The 19,668-nt window shown below is 38.5% G+C and overlaps 1 protein-coding gene across 1 annotated transcript in view; it reads left to right on the top strand.

Annotated features, from left to right (window-relative positions):
• SH3D19 (SH3 domain containing 19) overlaps positions 1-19,668 on the top strand; it is a 75,447-nt gene that overhangs the window by 54,110 nt on the left and 1,669 nt on the right. The window contains exons 8-18 of the mRNA XM_054382952.1: positions 5,009-5,116; positions 8,442-8,554; positions 10,728-10,786; positions 12,929-13,193; positions 14,498-14,566; positions 15,831-15,903; positions 16,206-16,336; positions 17,123-17,181; positions 17,693-17,880; positions 18,129-18,181; positions 18,669-18,855. Coding sequence (XP_054238927.1) covers positions 5,009-5,116; positions 8,442-8,554; positions 10,728-10,786; positions 12,929-13,193; positions 14,498-14,566; positions 15,831-15,903; positions 16,206-16,336; positions 17,123-17,181; positions 17,693-17,880; positions 18,129-18,181; positions 18,669-18,855 — 1,305 coding nt within the window. The remainder of the gene's footprint in view (positions 1-5,008; positions 5,117-8,441; positions 8,555-10,727; positions 10,787-12,928; positions 13,194-14,497; positions 14,567-15,830; positions 15,904-16,205; positions 16,337-17,122; positions 17,182-17,692; positions 17,881-18,128; positions 18,182-18,668; positions 18,856-19,668) is intronic.

Raw genomic sequence — 19,668 nt, forward strand, 5'->3', positions numbered from 1 at the left:
AGTGGTAGATTTTACCTCCTCTCCAGCTTTCTAATGCTCTGGAAGAGATATTTCATTGCTCAGTTGAGGACATCTTGCATTTGCAACAAGAACATTTTGGTTGGATCTCAGCAATTTGTTTTTCTATGCATTCCAGAGAATATCAAACTCTACATAGTTCTTTGTGCACTTTTGTCATGTTGATGGCCAGCGTCTTTCTGCAAACTCTACTGTATCCTGTAAGAATCATTTCTTCTTTAGATTGGACTCATTCCTCAAAAACAGTGATCATTGGCCATGAGTTATCTTGCTTTTCATGGTAATCTATCAAATGTCAGCAGTGAACAGGGAGCATACCTAACAACTATGCAAGTGGTTCACTTCTCAGAGTAGCAATAAATGTTGCTGGATAATTTTTTTTCCCTGTCCTAAAGTCTCTGCACAGACTTAAAAAAAAAAAAAATTGTTAATGTGTGAGAAGCTTAAGATTTCTGGTTTAGGACCTGGACATAATGTTTCTGGGAGGAAAAATAATCCTCAAGATAAAACTTTCTGAAATTACTGTGTGCTTGCTCAGTGTTGTGTGCTTTGGATACCACAGCACAAGCAGGCGCAGAAAAAAAATTAATGCTTTGGCAACCACATTGGAAAAGCTACAGATAGGTAAAGGTTATTACATATAAGAAACTTTAATGAGCCCACTCAAGTACCTCTTTGGCTGAGTGTGCCATATCAGTTAAAGCAGTGCTCCTTGGCCTTATCTTTGAATGAAGCAGGATGACACAGTCCGTTTATAGGCTCTACCAAAATAACTGGGCTAGTCATGAAAAACCTGTCTGTTGACTGGGGACAAAGAAATCCTAGAATATTATGATAGCAAATTTGCTTGTCTCTGCTCCATTTTGAAGTATGAAGCCATACTAAGTTTAACCTGAATAGTTTATTCCTTGTATTTGAGTGACCTGGTAGTCTACTCTCCTTGTGTTAGGGGAATGCAGAGAAGCTTGAGTTTCACCTGAGCTTATTTTCAGGTTATGCACAGGTTACATCCTGAAACAGTCTGAACCCCATTCTCTCTAATTTATTTGTTTCGTTCAATTTCCCAGTCTACTAAGAGATACAATCTTGACCACATCATGCCAGTTTTCCATACTGAGAGAGCTGCAAATTGTGTATTTTGAGAAAGGTGGTGTAGTCCACATTGTACTGTCTCAGTCGGAAATACCATTTGCAAGAAACGTGAATAAGAATACTGGGGGAAACTGAGATTAGGAAAACCACTGATGCTGAAATGTAGGTAGGATATCTGTCTAAAGTGTCTATTTAGAGTTGTAAATAGGTTGAGATTTAGAATGTCTGAGGGAATATCACACTTTTGGATGTAATATTTCACAATGTTTCTTGAGTATGAACCCCGTTCCTCTTTGGGATGTTATCTGTCAGGTTTCCATTGAATTTCCAGCTGTATTACTAGGGGGGCTTGTTGCTGAAAATCTTTCTTCAAGTATGGGTTAAGTATGCTTCCACAAACACCAGAGTGGTTTTATATGGGGCTGGGTTTCAATAAAACCATTTGTCAATGAGATTTTGCTCTATTCTCTGTTCCTGGAAGACCCCAATAAGAGTACTGTTCTGTGTGAAGAGAATGAGAAGGCCTTGCCTCTAACAGATGACACAGAAGTTTTTTAATTAAGTATTGAAAGTACACACAGTTGTATACTTCTGTAATGGCAAGTGTTGTAATGTCGGCATCAGCAGCTTTTGTACTACTTTTACACTGAGAGTACTTTTTGCTGGACTGAGTGTCTTCACAGCAGATATTACTGTTGTGTGTTTTTAGCCCTCCCAATGATATCTGTTTGGAGATTCCCCTTAGTGCTGCTAAGGCATCTTATTACCACTTTCTTAAAGAGTCACATTAAATATTTCAGGAAGATAGCCATCTGCCCTGCTCCTAAATTTTGTTTTACACAAGGATGATAAATTAGAGTAGGGGAAAAAAACTGTTTCTCCTAAACTAATACAAGAAATAGATGGTATGTGGTATATTTGAATACACAGCTTTCATTTATCTTCCCTGCAAACAAACACAGTAATAAAACAAATCCCATAAGCCTTTGAAACAAAAACTGTAGGGAGTGAGATTATGGAAGACACAGGCTTCAAGCATCACTGTAAAGTTTGATACAAAAAAAAAAATCAACCTAAGTCTGTTGATATGTTGTGGAAAATGCCTTGCAGATTAATTTCCTTGAGCTGAGAAGCTTTAAATGAGTATATTAGCAATTCTGTTTTCACACCTCTGTTGAAATATGCTCAGATGATACCAAATTGTTGTCAAACAACATAAAAATTTGATACGTTGTCAGTCCCATTGCACAAAGCAACACAGCCAATTTCTGCTGCAAACTCAACATGGGGGAATAAAGTAACAAGCAAGGTAATGAGTTTTAAACTAATAATGAGGTGACAACAATATAATTGAACATTAGATGAGTGGAAAACTAAGGATCATCGAGTGGTTTTTGTCAGCCCTAGAAATTGTTTCTTGGACTTCATTACTACTTCTCAAATTTATTGATTCAGAGACCTCTGCTGACTGTTGAATGGTCAAGAAAAACATTGCATAGCAATGATTAACAATTGACAAGCAATAATTTTGCACAATTTTAAATCTCCTGCAGATTCACAAGAATACAGATCGGTGATTATTTTGGGTGTTCAGAGCATTTCCACTTGTTCTCATGTTATCTATGTTTTTTAAGATGGAGACTTTGGAAAATTGTTTCCTCATTGTTAATGCAGAATCTTCCTTCACCTCTGCAGAAACTTACCTAGACAGGTGCTCTGCATGCCACTCTGTTCCCTACGGTCCTGGTGTGTCAAGAGCCCATGACTTAGGCCTGCTCACCTTTCCTCTGCTAACCCTGTATCTGCAGCTTCCCAATGGGCCAGTGCAGCTTTGAGGTCCTCCTGCCGTGCCAGGGTCATTCCTCAAATCTGTTGTAGAGTTGCCAGATTACTGAAAAATAAGGCCCACTTTCAGTTTTGATTTTTTTCAGCTGCACTAATGAACTCTTATGCTGATGTTCAGAATATAAGACTAGATAAATCCTTTTTAAATGCAGTTCAAGTGCTAGCATTATAGCTAACAGACGTAGGTATAAAGGAATGAATGAAAAAAAAGTGACTGCAGGCTTGACCTAAGAGTGGGATTTTTGTTTCTTATAATGACTGTACTGTCCAAATGCTTCTATCTTTAGCTGTAGACATATCATTGACCTATCATGATTCCTTCCACCTGAAGTGATGAACAGTCTTAAGCAAGAGGATAGCAGGAGATGGATATCTCAGCAAGGACGAGTGTGTGCAGGCCCTGCAGCACGTTGCCTCTGCTGCTGCTACAGCTGTACACTGGCAGCAGGAGCAGAGGAGAACTGGGGACACTGGCAGAGGGGGCTGGCTGCAGGCAGAAGCACCCAGCAAGGAGGAGCAGCAGCAGAGGCTGGGGGAACTGCGGCAAACAAGTTGTGTGCCTGTGGGAGGGCAGTTCATTAACTAATTCAGCAGCTTGTTATTATCCAGGGTTTTCTCTCTCTGAAATTACTTTGGGCCTATTTTTCATTAAAAACACCCCAACAAACAGAGCTTGATGTACTTGGTCTTCTTCCCCTCTCTCTAAAAACGCCAAAGCTTTTTTAATTAAAATGTGGAAAAGATTTTAATTAAGTTCTCCATAAATAAATAGTGTATTTCTGGATTTTCTTATGTGTATTCCCAGACACAGATTTCTAGTGTCCTGGTTAACTGCATTGTGTTACACTGTCCAAAATTATCTGTAAGAAAGCATGACTTAATAACACATAATTTTAAATTGGTTTCTTGTAAGTGTTAAAGATAAAACTTTGTTAGAAGGTCCATGTGGTGGTAGTTTCGGGAAAGGGTATTTTTTAATAAAAAGTCCCGAGGAATTTAAAGATACACCCAGCATAATTCCTCTCTGAGACTCTGACACTCCATAAATAACATCTCATTGAGTTGTACATACATATAAAGCCTACCACAGGAGATCACACTTGGTCGTTGGGATTATGAATATGTCATGGAGAATTTATTGTCTGGAGTGCTTCTGTCATTTCTACTTTACACATTTACTATATCATTAAGTATTGCCATTTTACTGCACGTTTTGGTAATGTCAGAGAAAAAGATACCAGTTAGTGCTCTCTGACATGCAGGTGTACTTGAGAAAGAACCCTGTGGATTTGGATTTTATTTCTGTACAAGTATTTTTACAACTGCTTTCTGCATGCGTGTTCCCATGCCTATTTATAAGAGGCCAGTGCTTATGTTTATTAAGCACAGAAAACATTCCTCTACCACCCTGTCCAGTCATTCCATTGGAAAGACAGGAGCAATGAGTGGTACAGGCAGGGGCAGAGCTCAGGCATGACTCCCAGCCCTTGGTCTGAGCCAGTCTTGCCCATGACACATCTATACTCAACAAGATGATGCATAGTCTTCCAGGGAATCAGTTCTACAGAAAATGCATTTTGTAATGATTATTATTTAAATGCTTTGCTTTGTTTTGTTTTGTTTCTGTAGGCATTTTATCTGCTGCAGTGCTGGTTGTTTGGCTTTGAAAAGATTTTACTGATTATGACTTTTAAGCGAATGTGTTCACAGATATGTCTGCATACCAGAGCAACAGCTTTGAAAGTGTTTCCCTAAAGCCATCTGAGTTTAGGTCTCTATTACCAAGCAATGCAGTTCCTCTTGTTCATGGCTTATATAATCCTAGAAGGCATCTGGAGCATGTTTATGTTAAGTCAGCTATGAATGCAGATGTACAGAAAAGACATTATTTACAAAGAGATGAGTATCAGCCTTATTTAGCTTGTATCAGCTTTAATTTAGCTATTTTGTAATGATTTTCTTGGGTATGAAATATGAATGTCCTTAATAATGAAAGTAATACCCAGTGAGATGTTTTTGTTGTTTGTTTTTCTTTTGTTTTGTTTTCCTTTAGATCCATTTCAATTCCTCACCAAAAGTGAACCTGCAAAGGAACAGACAGCTCAACCAGCTTTAGCCCGGAAACCCACCGTAATCCGAATCCCAGCCAAACCTGGGAAATGTAAGTTCGTCTCCCAAAATGTCTGAGAAATCTTTGTCAGAAAATAATTTTCACTGGGACTTGCTATTGACTAATATAGTTGCTGTTTACTCACTATATTAGCTGCCAAAGGAATCTCATGGTACAGTCTGACAAGACAGAGGAGCCAACTTAAGGGCTATGGTGGGATGGAGAAATAGCTTGTAGTGATGTTCCTTTCTCCTCCTTGCCTCCCAGCTACCTCATCTGGCTCCTTCCCTTTCACTAAGAAGGATCTAAAGAGGATCTAAAGGCTGTCAGGAATGAGCTAGGGGAGACCCTTTCAGGAGAAGCAAGCTTGTTTCATCAGCTAAACCATATCACTGACTTGTACCTCTGGTCAGATTGACTTCTGTTCGGACATCAGCTGAGGATATTTTAATGCTGCTCCTGAGCTTTCTGGGAAGAGGGCCCACATTGTCAAAGGACCAACATTAATGTATTAAACATTGCTTCAAACACAGCTTAGCTGGGGTGCAAGCCTACTTTTACAGCTTACATCAAAAAGTTCCCTTGGTCCTTGCTAGGTTTTATATCTGTGGCCATTTCAGCAGCAGCGTTTTCCTAGCAGTTGAAGGAATTAAAACTTGTATTCAAAAACCTGATGTGTTCAATTTTATGTCAAGGTCTTGACAATAGTTTTCTGACAATTACCGTATCCTTAGGACCTTCCATCTCTAATCCTTTACAGCTTTACAAATGACACTGACAGTATCCAAGAGTGGAAATTTATCGGAGCCACAAGGCTCTGTTGATCTTGTATGCTAGAGTGTGCACTGGTTTCTGTTTAGTGTCATATTTGTTCTCAAAGTTTAGGGAGAAATGTTACAAGATGGCCTTTAAAACTCGTATTTCAAAATCTCGTTTTACTGCATTGAGTGAGCATAGAGCCGAACCAGCTTGTAGCAACTAAACATCCAGGTGACTTTTATTCTAAGATTTTCTCTCATTTCCTAAGTTCCTTTCCCCTCACCACCACTACCCCAGTACTAAAATACCAGATTTTCTTTTCCTCTGCCATATATGAGAAATGCACTGGAAATTATTAAAAATGGAGAGAAGACTGAAGATACAGCTATGACGGGAAGTCTTTCTGTTAATACCTGGTCACAAATATAAGGGTTTTGTTGTTTTTTTTCAGTTGGAATAATATAGGTATGCACTAGTGTAAAGAACCAAAGATGTAATTCTACTCCACAAAGGAAATTGTAAATTCCCTCCAAACAAACAAACAAAACCCCAAAAAAACCAAGTCCCAACCAACGCAAAAAAAATAAAAAAAAAGAAAAAATAGAACTGAGCTGGATTCTACTGTGAACTTGTAGATAACTGGTCCCTTGCTGCTCTCTAGTGGTAATTGTACTTTCCACTGGAGACTGCTGGTCATACAGTACTTGGCTACAATTGTCAGGGTGGTGTGAATGACTGCTTGATGGAAGGCTCTGGCTGGAAGATTCATGGAATGTAGAAAAGCAGAATTAAGTTCTAAAAAGCAAAGTAGTCTTTTGTCAGATAGGAGCTGCTGCAGAAATGTGAGCTGTTGAAAGTTGAGAAAAATACAACTGGCCCAAGATATATGGATATAGCAGGATTTATCTTGTAAGAGGGTCACGTATTCTCGGTACAAGGGGTCTTTCACAATTGTTGCTATGGAGAGAGATTAATTCTGTCAGGAATCAGCACAAACCAAAAATCCCAATAAACAAAATAAACCAAACCACTCAAATTCTCAAGAATTTGAACTGTAGTAAAGTACTCATTGAATATTAGCATTTTTGTTGAGATGTGATTAGAAAGGAAGCATTAAATTTCCACTTCAGTTATTACTGAAAATCATTGATGGTAACACCTGTCTTCTAGTTCTAGGAGGAGGATGGTTTCTTCCTTTAATTTCCTTTAACTTTGGTTTTAAAGGTTTTAAAGGTGAGGAAATTAGGCCATCTGTGTATTTATTAAGATTCGAAGTGGTGTGAATAAATAAATCCCTCTTGCTGTTTATACATCAGTAAGGTATGATAAGAGAGGATTTCTTTTACAATTACTGGCAGGTATTGTCTTTACTTTTCATCCATCATAAAAGCTTAGAGGAATGAAGAACTATCCAGTGCTTGGTCACTGCCAGTATGGTAACTGTGACCTGCTCCTAAGAATAAGGGATTTATCCTTGAACTGATCCATTTTTAAACATCACACTACTGTTTTAGGTCATAGTAATGCAGCTGAGGTGTTAACACCAAAGACTTCTCCAACCTATGTGTTGCTTCTTTGTTGAGCATATTTTTCATTAAATGAGCAACTGCAATTTTTCATTTGGATAGGATCACTTGTCTTTTTTTTGTCATGAGCCTATAAATGTCCAGGCTGTCTACACAAATGTTTACATAATTCTAAGACTTGCTGGAAGTCTGAAAGCTTAAGTGTCTAACGTTCTTTCTATGAATATGAATTTGCTTGGTATAAAAGTATGTTATAAAATACATGGCAAAGTTCCAATATATAAAGACAAAATGATTGGTAAATATACTGGCAAAACCTGTCCAAGTGCTTCCCAGGTTTCAAGGGCAGAGACATTTAAAGCAAATCTCATATAATTAGCAGGGTTTCACATTCTTTATTGAGACTGAGGACATCATCACTCTTCCCTAGTAAGAGCTGTGCTGTTTTATTTTCCATGGCCTACATTTGCTTAGCTCCTTAAAGACTACCAGGGAACTTCCATCTCTGTCTTCTTTCTCTTACCCTGAACTTTGTATCAGGCAATGGTTTCTTTTCTTGCCTTTACCTTTCTAGAGATTCTTCCATCCAAGCCTCCTGATCTTTCAGGGTTACTTGAAATAACCTTCAGCTGTTTTCCAGCCTGAAGGATATTCCAGCAGCTGACAGCTGAAAAAAGTGAGTCAGTTTAGAAATGTGGCTGAGATGGTGATGGTGTTTCAGGGTATCCAGTAATGTCTCTGACATTCCCAAGGATAAGAAACTCTTCTACTTATCTAATATTGTATCACCAAGTACTGCAGCTGAAACCCTAGAATAACTTGCTGGTGTCCTGAGAGTAAAGTGAAGATCTGTTACGCAGCACCGGAAGTACTCCTGAAGTCAACTTCAGAGTTGCAATGTTCACTTCATGTCCCTTTTCTTTTCACTAATCCTTAAGTGGTCCTGCCAACTGGCTGCTTTGACTTTGAGGAGGGAATTTGCATTCACACAAAAATGCCCCAAATCAAGGTGGATTCCCTTACGTATCATTGGTTCGTGTAAAGAAGCTCTTAATTAGACTTTCATTTGGGAACTTGTGGGTTTTTTACAGCTTTAAATGAAGTCATGCATAGTCCTCCACCACTTCCTGCTGAAAAGCCCATTGGGAACACCTTTGATATCACAGTGGGAAAACCCAGCAGTGGTGACCTAGTAAAAAAAGCGGTAAGTTAGAACTGTTTTCCCATGTTCCTTTTTCTGCTTTGGTTAACAGACCTGTTTTAACTCTCAAGCTTTTCTAAACTGTCTGAAGGACTAAAGGATTAAAAGGACTACTCAAAAATATAAGGCTTTTTTCTTTTAATTGTGTTCTCTAATTAGGCAATTTTTACTGCTGCCTGTTCTGAAAAGCACCTTGTTGGTTTTACTAAACTTTGACCACATCTGTCTTCAATTTTCTGTGTTTAGCAGCTGGAATGAGGATATTCTACAATTTAGTTTCAAAAACACTGCAAAGTGGTTCAAAGTATAATGAATGTACATAGTGAAATATTGTCAAAGTTCTTCAGAAATGTGAGAGGTTGTTTTCAGACACACAGCACCTCTTGGTGTCTCTGCAAATTTTCAGGCAGGGAAAACTTTTCTGGAGACGAATGAAGCTTGCTTTCTTCAGCTCTTTCCTTCTAGTTGTTTTCTGCTGGCTCTGTCAGGGCCTGAGTAGAACCATTTATTTTGTAAAGTGAGGCTCTGCTCCTCACTCCTAAGCACATAATAATGGTAGATATTGTAGCTGTAATATTCTGTATGCCTTTTGACACAGATTTACAAAAGAGAAATAATCTAAACTAGAAAATGACAGCAGAATTCCAAATATTGAGTGCTATGATGGCACAAATGGCAGAGCAACTTGCGGAAACCACAGGCAGTAAAAAGATCAGATGAAATAAAATCAAAATCAAGCTGCCAACAAATGTCTTTTTGGCTACCTCTGCTAATAAGATAAAGGGTTTTTTAAATGTCATGACTAAAGAGAATATTCATAGAGGTTCCATCTTTTCTGGATAATGTTGAAAAAATTATTTCGAATACAAGATGTTAAACAACATTTTAAATTGTGCAACCCCAAAACCTTTACAGTGTCATCCAAGTTATTTTGACAGGCATGTGTAAGCTTCAGAGGATTCTTTTTCTTTTTTTTTTTTTTTTCCCCTAAGAAAAGATTGCATCAGACCCAGAGAAATATTTAAATCCTGTTTTTGGAAAGATAAGAACTCCTGTGCTTTTAAAACTGGCATTGTTTGTCAGTGGAAGTGGCTAACCACCAACCGTAAAAGTCCTTGACTGTAAGCAGCAGTTGGCACTTCTCTTTCACATGGAAAATGAAACTTTTTGTATGAGGATAACATTCCCACCTAAAAGTGGCAGGTTGTTTTCTTTCTAATCAGAAAGAAATTCTTTTTAATCAGGAATATTCATTTGGGGACTTAATCAAGGGTCAAAATTTTGACACAAAATACATTTAGGTATTTTCTAGATGGAAAAAAATAAACACAGAAATTGCTTACCTGTTTCAAGTACATATATCCCTAATTAAGTAAACCAGTCTGTTCAGACCTATTTAAAATTACTGGTTTAAAAACCCAGATTCAGCACTCTGATTTACCACACAAGCAGCTGTGCTGGCAGGACCTTCCGGCACTGGCAGAAAAATGAACAGCAGGAGGCAGAAAGGATGGTCACTTGTTACTTCATTATTGTGGTCCAAGCCCTTCAGACATGGCCCATGTTTCCCTATGCAGACTCTGCTAAAGGGTATTCATATCTGGCAGGGCCAGGATGGGCAGCTGGGAGGAGTGATTCCTTAATCTGCGAAAACAAGTTTCATCAGGGTTTTTCTGTTAGGTCTCTAGGAAACATACTTGCATCCCTCCTTTAATGAGGGATAATGTTACTTGCAAGGGACACTGTCCTCTGTGAGTTGCATCAACTCACATCAACATCACATTTTCTGCTTTAAGCCTGTTCAAAGTCTTCTATCTGTCAAATTTACATAAAAATTGATGATGTAACTGGAGCAGTTGGAATCCTGTGGGGAGTGAAATTGTACATTTCTGTGAATCTCTTAAATTTGTTTCTTAAGTACTGACTATCTTGTAGAAGGAAAAGAGGGCTGGATCATACCTAATGCACAATTTAGTCTGGGATTCAGGCAGTCAGCCAGATGATTTGTCTCCCTCTAAAATGCTAGAACATAAAATAAATATTACATTATTCCCAGGCCTCCAGAAACTCTTGTGTTTTTTGTCTGTAGGATATAACTAATATAAGAAATACATCATTTAAATAAGACAATTTTTGTTTCTTAAAGAAAAGGCTTTTTTCTTTTGAATCTTTGTAGGAGTTGGATCATTCAGAACAGGGTGGAGTGCCTCAGTCAGAACCTGTACTGCTCCCAAGGTAAGTGTAATTCTGCAGTGACTCACTTAAAAGTGGTGTTTCTGAGTTAGTTTGCCTAGTTAGTCTCAGTGTAGACAGCCTTAATGCAACAGTATATTCACTAATAAAATAGCCAGGAGCAAGTTTCCAGCTGATTGGGACTAGTTTGTACATTACCAGTATGAACAGGAGTATTATAGGAGGACAGCTGTTTGGCTCTTCAGATAACATACAGTGTTGACAGTCATTCCTTTCTGCATCTTTAACCTCTTCACCCACAGCTGAACGCAGAACATCCCCTTCTGCATGTTGGTGACCTTTTGTTCAACAGCACTTGCACTTGTGGCTGGGTTTGAAGTGTTGAAGGAATAGAAGCAGCAGATGCTGCTGCCCTGAAAAGGCAAACAGTGGTCTAGCACTTTTCTGGCTAGTTTATGCCACTAACTTCAGACCTGAAATACCTGTGGAACTGAAGAATCAATTACAACCACAACCTTTTTTTTTTTTTTTTTTTTTTTTTAACTGACAAGAAAGGAGGTCTGTAGAGACAGAAGTAACTGGACCAGCCTTGAGTAGACAGGCTGTTGACAAGCTGGAGAAAGATAAAAGCACGAGTTAGCTAGCCCAGTGTGGCTGTCTCAGCATCTGCACTCTGAATCTGTGGGTTCAAACACAAAAGTTTGGTCTTGTGTCAGGACAAGAGAATGTTTCTGTTATTAAACTTAATCGACCAACAATAAGCAACATTCATTAATAGTAAAGGATGTGGGTGCAGTCACAAAAAAGGTCTCATTATTGCCCTGTATGGGCTTGTTACTTTTCCCCATCCTCTTTAGCAGAACAGCATACCTGGATCTCTGGAAGGGCAGTAAACATTTTGTCCTTTCATTCTTCTGCTCAAATGGATTATTTTTTTTGTAAGTAAGCAGTAATAATTCTCTTAGTTACTTTGTAGGTTTTTCTTGTTTACTTGAGTTTCCTTACAAAAACGTGGATTGGTTTGTTTACAGATTTAATGCACACTAACTTGGAATTTCCCCTTTTGTTACTACTAAAATGATTAGTTTAGGATGAGGCCAAGACATGGGAACGATGGAATTTGAAATAATTTTTTCAATTTAAAAAATAATTCATACTCAAATAGTAATAGAGAACTCTTATCAGGAGCATTAGTAAAGCACTGTTACCTTCTCAAGTGGTGATCACACTCAAAAAATACATCAGAAGGATACTCCAAAGAACCACTAATGCTCATTTGTTGTGGTTGATAATTTTTACAGATCCTTAAGGAGTTCAAGAGACTAATTATGCTGAATTACAACACTTGAAAATAGAGAGACAATTGTAGCAGAAACTTGTAGTAACTGGCTGAAGATTTCCCAATAGCAATCAAACAATATTGTTTGTTTGGTTTGGTTTGTTATAAACTACCAATGTTTAAAAAGGTGGTGGGTTTTTTTTTTAATTAGATGTATAAGCAGGTGTGGAGGGTTTTTTTTTTTTTAATTAACTCTTTCACTATTCTGATTTTGGTTTCTAAAGTACTGGTACACTAATGAGAGTGTGGCATCTTCTGTACTGCTGGAAAACTCTAGTATTTTCAGTGGTATTTTATTTCTGCAGTAGACGTCTGTGCCACAAAAATGGTAAATTCTGCTATTAATGCCATTGTGCAAAATGGTGTCATAAGGTCGTGAGTTTCAGCAGAGGCCCAAAAGTCACTTTATGTTAAGTGACAGCCCAGGGAATGAGCTAGGCTGATTCCTGAATACCAGCTAGATCAGCAGAGCTTGTCAGGTCTTTCACTGAAGCCTTCCACTAGAAGCCTTCCACTAGAACTCCATCCTGAAGCAGCTTCAGACAAAGCTCTTTCTAAAGGTAGATTGCTGAAAGAAATCTTGCTTATGTAGTGGGCTCCCAAGGAAACTGGCATGGTATTGATAAGCAAAAGTGGTGAGCAGACTTGAAACTGTGTATTCAAATGGTATAGGGACTTTATCATCCAGTCCCAGTTATCTGAAGAGTTCATGTATTCCTGGAGAGCTTCAGATACTGCACACTCTACAACATGAGTCACATTTCTTTATTCCATACTCTCTAACTAGAGCTGTGGCAGAAGCTTTCTAATGTGTGCATTTCTCTGATGGTTTGCTCAATTTTTAGGCCTGTGAATGGAAAAATTATACCTGCTCGACCTCCCCCACCTAAAGGTGTTCCTGGAAGGCCACCTCCCCCAAAAGTCTCTGCAGCCAAGACCTCCTCCAAGAAGGATGCTCTATCACGTTCTATTTCTGACATAGCTTCTGATAAAAAACCCAGCAAGTTCAAACTGGGACCCAAGAGAGCAAAAAGCCAAGTCTTTAAAAATCCAGATCCAGCATTACCTCCTAGACCTAAACCAGGTCATCCTCTCTACAGTAAATACATGGTGAGAGATGAGATATTCTGTCTGAGACTGTTGTTTACAGAACAGTGTTGGTTAAAATAGTAGTGAAAAGGTAGTTATGTGGGTTACTGTGATGTGGCTTTCAAAGGGCATCTATCATCATAATCTTCCCTAGAAAATATGAATAGAGAAATAGTAATAAGTACTGTAAGGTAATACTGGAGAAAGCAATACACAAACTATAGATACACATGTGGGCTTGTAAATAAATATATATATATATAAATATATATATATAAAAATTTATGGATAGCTTTGGGGGTGGGGAGGTTCTTTTTACAGTCACCCGTTCTGAATTCTATTACATCATGTAAATTTATGTTAAATAATTGTGTTTGTATATTGCTTTTTGCTATGTATGTCAAAATGCTAAAGAAAATTGGGGAAGCATTAGAACTTAAAAAGTAGTTTACTTTGCTCCTCAAGTCTGCAAGGAGTGATGAATGTAACATCACTTGTCTTATGTTTTCATCCTATTGATGCTATCGTTTTTCATTATAAATGTGTTTTATTTTGGCATTGCATGTTGTTAGGGAACACTAAATAATAAAAAGCAGAGGGTGTTTCCCCAGATACTTGAAACTGGTCAGTGATCAGAGCTAATGACTGCTTGAACCAGTACTGTTGTCAACAAAGGCACCTACACAACCATAGCATGAACAACGTCGGCATGCAGCATGAAGTAGGGGGTTTCTCTTGCCTTCGTTTTGATCTTCACTCTTGTATTTAGATCCTTGATGGAGCAGAAGAGCAAGAGAGAGAAAGATGTACCCAAGCTGAAAATAGGAACAGCTTTGAGATAAAGGAAAGCATGTTGCCTCCTCTCTGGTGTAGACACACTTGTTTTCATAAGGAAAGTGTTGACATATTTTTGTAGGTAACATTTTTTTTTCAGGAGCAGAACACTAGTAATTCCCTGCCCTCAAGTGTTACTGTCAGTGACATTTTCCTCCCAGGCTTCTTCAAGTGCCCTTCATGACAAATGAGTACATTTCTGTGTCAGTGTGCTTCTAAATTTCACGTACTGTACAGTATGATACCGATTAGATGGCTAAGACACTTTTAAAGCAGATGATAACACCTGGGTTTCTCTAAGTGGCAATTCCTATCACCAGCAGTCCATTCAGAATGCCAAGGAGCTTGTCCTTTTCACTTGACTCCTAAATTAGTTACCTGTAGTAGGTGGTTTTAATAGTTCCATCATCTGACCAGTTTCACTTGCAATAGGAATTTCAGGTGCTTAGAAGTGAAGCAAGCTTTTCTATTTGCCTCTGTTTTTATTCAAGCTACCTGTGCCTCATGGAGCTGCCAAGGAAGATTGTCTTCCCAGGAATACTGGAGAACTGTCCTGTAAGGTAAGACATTTTTTCCTTTTGATAAATATTCAATGAGCAAGACTCCTGTTACATTAAATTATCAAAAGCTTTAGGCTTTTAAAGGTTGCACTGACAAATGTAATAGTGGTTTATTAAATCCTAGAGTTTCTTTAATATAAACAAAACAACCACCACCAAAACAAAACCCAGTAAAAAAGCCTTGTAGCACAGGGACGTTCTGCTTATGAGGTAGAGCAACTGTAATTACTTGGAGTGCCAGAAGAGAGAGGAAACTGGTAAAGTTCCTCTGTCTCGTAAGAAAATAATCACTCCCTTGGCTGAGTATCTGAAAAGTGGGCAAAAGATAAACAAGCAGTTGTAGGAAGTGCTGCATATAATGTATCTGTGAACTGGCTTTGACATACAGACTTCAAAGTGTTTACCTCTTTGCTTCTGCAGAGCCTAATCAGGTTCTATGCCATGATTGCATGCATATGAAACAGCTACTATCAGTTATAGCCATCAGTGGCCTTGTTGCTCATTATCAGAAACCTACACAGCTGAAATAAATTTCTATGCAATCTGTTGCTGTTGTAATTCATATTATTCTGGCCTTATCTTTGTTCACGTTGGACTTTTTTTGGTTGGGCTTTTTGTAGCAATTAAATACTTTGAATGTAATTCATGCACAGTGATTGTCATGAAAACAGTCAAAAAATTCCTAGTGGGTGGGATATAGAAAAAGGCTCAGCATTTTGAATATACAAAGATCTCATAAAATTGTCATTTCTCCTCAGCATTATCTTCCTGTAAGCAAAGCCCTAGTGGTTTGCTCACCCCTCTGAAGTGCTTGGCAGTCAGATGTGCTGCTGCTGAATGTGCTGGGGAGAGTTGGGTTGGGTTGTTCTTCCTCAGCAAGGAGGAGGAAGTGGTGGCATGCACTACAGAGCAGCAGTGCAAAATTTGGCCACAACCCTTGCAATGAGAATTGCTATCAATGCTCCAGAAATCTGATCCACACAGGTAGCTGAAGCTTTACCTAAACCAGGAAAAGTTTCATGTCTACCCTTTCTTTTACGACCTCAAAGCAGATTTTAGTGAAATGCATTCTGGTCTACAGTGGCAAAAGACAAAGGAAATCAGATCCTTAGCTATGTGACCGGTACTAACCGTTACCTCCAGAGGTGATTCTCTGATACCAGAACAACACTGTTTTCAAAGCCAGAAAATTCTTTCACAGTACCCATCAGAGAGTATCTGTTAGTATCTTTGATGATTTATAAACTACTTGGTTTGTTGTCAGGATTCAAACTACCCTCCAAAGGTTTCTGACACAAGTGCACCTCACGCTGTAGTCCTGCATGATTTTCCTGCGGGTAAGTAAATGTGAATATTCTGTAAGATTGCCTTACTCCAAGATTTTCAAATGGGGAATTAGAACTTAAAAGCTGAGGAAGCTCAGCCTGTAAGGTCTGCATGTGTTGTTGCTCAGATCTGTGGGGTTAGTTATAGTTGGGCCAGTCTTTTGGTTCAAGCAAAGTGGCTGATCAAGTGTAATTAAGAATTTTTTTTTTTTTAAAACACATTCTGGCTGTAATTAAGATTTTTTTTTTTTTTTTTTTACTTAGAGAAAATCAGCAAGTGTGAGTGAAATAACTGAAATGATGCTGTCTTACAGAGCATGTTGATGACTTGGACCTTCATTCTGGAGACACTGTTTGTCTTTTGGAAAAAATCGACAGCGAGTGGTACAGAGGAAGATGTGGGAATCGCACAGGGATATTTCCTGCCAGCTTCGTTAAAGTAGTTGTATGTGGGCTTTGATTATGTTGCTGCATAGGGTCCTACTGCAGTTATTTTCTGATTCTATTTACTACAGCTCCTGTACATTTAACTCCATTCTGTATTTAGATAATCTCTTTTCCCTCTGGCAGCAAAGACAGACTGACTTGTTTGTATGGTATTAGAACGATGCTTGATTTGGCACGACCAACTTGTTCTATGGGGATTACTTTGCTGTTAATTTGGAGCCAAGTGAGAAAATCACAGCCCTTGCCAGATTCTCTTTGTTAACCTGAGTAGTTTCTCAGGGTATAGAGAGGAGATTATTTTTCACAGCCGCTTGTAAGAACGAACACTGAGTAAGATGGTTGCTATTTGCACCTCCTCCAATCCTCCAGCTTCTCTAATTTTCTTGACCCTTGGACTATGCCATACAGCAGACTGGGTCAGGATAGCACTTTGGCCCAACAAAACAGGAGGATTTTTCTTCCTCAAATATTTTTTTCCAGCTGGATCAGTTCACCTAAGTGGCTTACTAAGTGGCTGCACAAATGGTTGTACTGGCATGGTACAGGGAGATTATGTTGTTGCAAATGAGCATCTTAAAGCAATCCCATTACTGAATGTGACACTTGACAATAAACAGAAGGCAAGACAGGTGCTGTTTTGGAGCCCAGCAACTATTAGTTCAGTGCCTTATCTAAAGGCCTTATCTAAAAAAGATACAAAATGGTTCACTGCATCAAAAAACAGATCAAATTTATAGCAAGCCTAATTCTGACACTGAAGACCAATTTTTTTTTTCCTTACTAGACCGATGTTCCAGAAGAAGGCAGAAAGAAGAAAATACCCTGTTCACCACACTATGTTAAGTAAGTCAGATTAAGTCTTATTTTCTTTCTCATCTAGGAAGTAAAAAAAGATCACTTTGAAGCATGTCAGAGGTGCTGAGGTTAACATGGTTGACAGTTTCTCCCCTGAAATATATTTTTTAATTAAGCTTTCAAAACTGAAAGTTTGATGTTTTATTAAGACTCTCATTGAGGGGGGAAAAAAAGCCTAAAAACTCACTTCATGCCTTCAAAAAAATTCGTAGATACCTTTTATCTTTGTAATAAATGTTTCTGCAGATATAATTCCATTCACTTCCTCTTACGAGCTGTATTAGAACAGCATTTCCCATCACTTTTCACAAAAATTGGTTACAGAAACTGTGAGCCAATCTGATTAACCTCAGCAGCATCAGAGTCTCCTGCTTGTTTTATCTTCAGCGCAGTCCTTCATAATTTTAAAGATATCAATCCGTATTTTGCACAAAGCTGCCTTGTTATATTAAGTGGACAATAATAACAAGCAAAGTAAGCTTCTCTTTCGTTTGTGTAGAGGCCCAAGATGCATAGCACGATTTGAGTATATTGGAGATCAGAAAGATGAGCTCAGTTTTTCAGAAGGTGAAACTATTATCCTTAAAGAATATGTCAATGAAGAGTGGGCCAAAGGAGAGCTCAGAGGCACATCTGGAATTTTCCCCTTGAACTTTGTGGAAGTAATTGAAGATCTGCCTGGAACAGGTATGAATATGTTTGCAAAGATCGTTGTTAGCATGCAGGAGAAAAAAAAAAAAAAGTCCAAAGGGACAATGAATAGGGGAAGAAGATAGAAAGGGAGAAAAGAGAGATTTTTACAAAAGCAAAAGAAATAAGTAGGACTTCATTAGAAGCTATTCTTAATATTCACTTTGAATATCTACAATCTCCATCATTAGTTAAGGTTTTGAATAGTTATTGCTGCTATTCTAAGTTGTGCTTTACTTATGTAGGTACAGGAGCAGCACTGAAGAACAAGGTGGAGGCTGCTTCTTCCCTTCCTCAGGTAATAAAATGTTACAGCTGAGCAAAGAATTTGCATGGTGCAGGCTTTCTATGGCAGCACCACGTCAGCTGCACAGCTTTAAAGCTGAATGGAGCACACAGTGCTGCACCCTCACATCTTGAATTCTTACAGCTGGCCTACACTGATTGAATTCATAGCTTCTGGTAAATTAACATCAGTAAATTTTCATCCTTTGTGCTTAAGCAAATTCTTATCTCTATTTTAAGTATTGCTGCAGTGGTCTAATTTTGAATTTATTAATCCTGTCCCCCTGCCAGCAGTGATAAAAAGGATTGTGTCTGAGCCTTGACAAAATTCTGGGGTAATTGCTGAAATGCCATTCTAGTCTACATCTGCAGTGAAACTACTGTATGAGAGACAGTCAGGACACCTGTGTGCCCTACAGCTGCTTTCACTAGTATCCATCAGCTTATGGGCTCCATTAATGCTTCTAAAATTAATGCATTTCTTCTGCTCACTTTAATAGAACAACAGATGCTCTGCAGAGTGGTGTGAAGCACTTCATGATTTTACAGCAGAAACCAAAGACGATTTATCCTTTAAAAAGGGAGACTACATCCAAATACTGGAACAAGTAGATTTGCAGTGGTATAGAGGAAGACTGAATGAAAAGGAAGGGATTTTCCCAGCAGTTTTTGTTCAGACCTGCTCAGGTATCTTGCCCCAACTGGATGGCAACTCATTACTCCTTGGGTTGTGACAGCTGTGACAAGTTCTGGGAGAACCTAACTATTCCATTGCATTAACAAGACACACACCATGACAGTCCTTAACATCCTAAAGTTAAGCTCAGTGTTGAACCACCCTCTCTAATAACGGCAATAAACAGTAGACAATGTGGGAGGTGATAGATTCTGGGATGGTTTGAAGTGTGGTTTGGGCAGAGACAAAACAGGACTACTGCACCCCCTATAGTGTAGGAATTCAGGGTTAGCAAATGCTGAGGAGCCAGGTTCTCCTTCAGCTGAAGACAAACACTGCAGTGCAGGCAAAGAGATGGTAGAGCTGTGAATAACTACAACTGCTGCCTCTTGGCACAGCACTATTTTAATCCCCCTGGTGAAGTAAAGAATGAACACTTACCTCTCCTCAAGCTTCTTTTTGGTCCCCCAATCAATGCAGTCAAAACCTTTACAGAAGACCCAGGAGAAGGGAAAAAAAAAATTTAATTTCACATAATTTTTGCAAGTAAAGCAATCAGTGAAAGTTGACAGGAAACAAATTCCACCCAACTGGCAAATAGCACACAGCAAGTGTCACCTCATCTCCAAGTCCAGAGAGGAAAAGATGGCTTTTATTAGATGTCATCATTGCAAAGTTCAAGTAAGTGAACTTTAAATTTAGCCCTCTTCGAAGTGGAACCATGAAAACGTGTTAATACTGTAAAATGAACTAGTGTCAGTAAATTTTTATTCTACTACGACAGTGAATTTGCTAAGCAGCAGTAGCAATAACATCTGAACACT

Source organism: Indicator indicator, chromosome 8, assembly GCF_027791375.1.
Source record: "Indicator indicator isolate 239-I01 chromosome 8, UM_Iind_1.1, whole genome shotgun sequence".
Classification (NCBI taxonomy): domain Eukaryota; kingdom Metazoa; phylum Chordata; class Aves; order Piciformes; family Indicatoridae; genus Indicator; species Indicator indicator.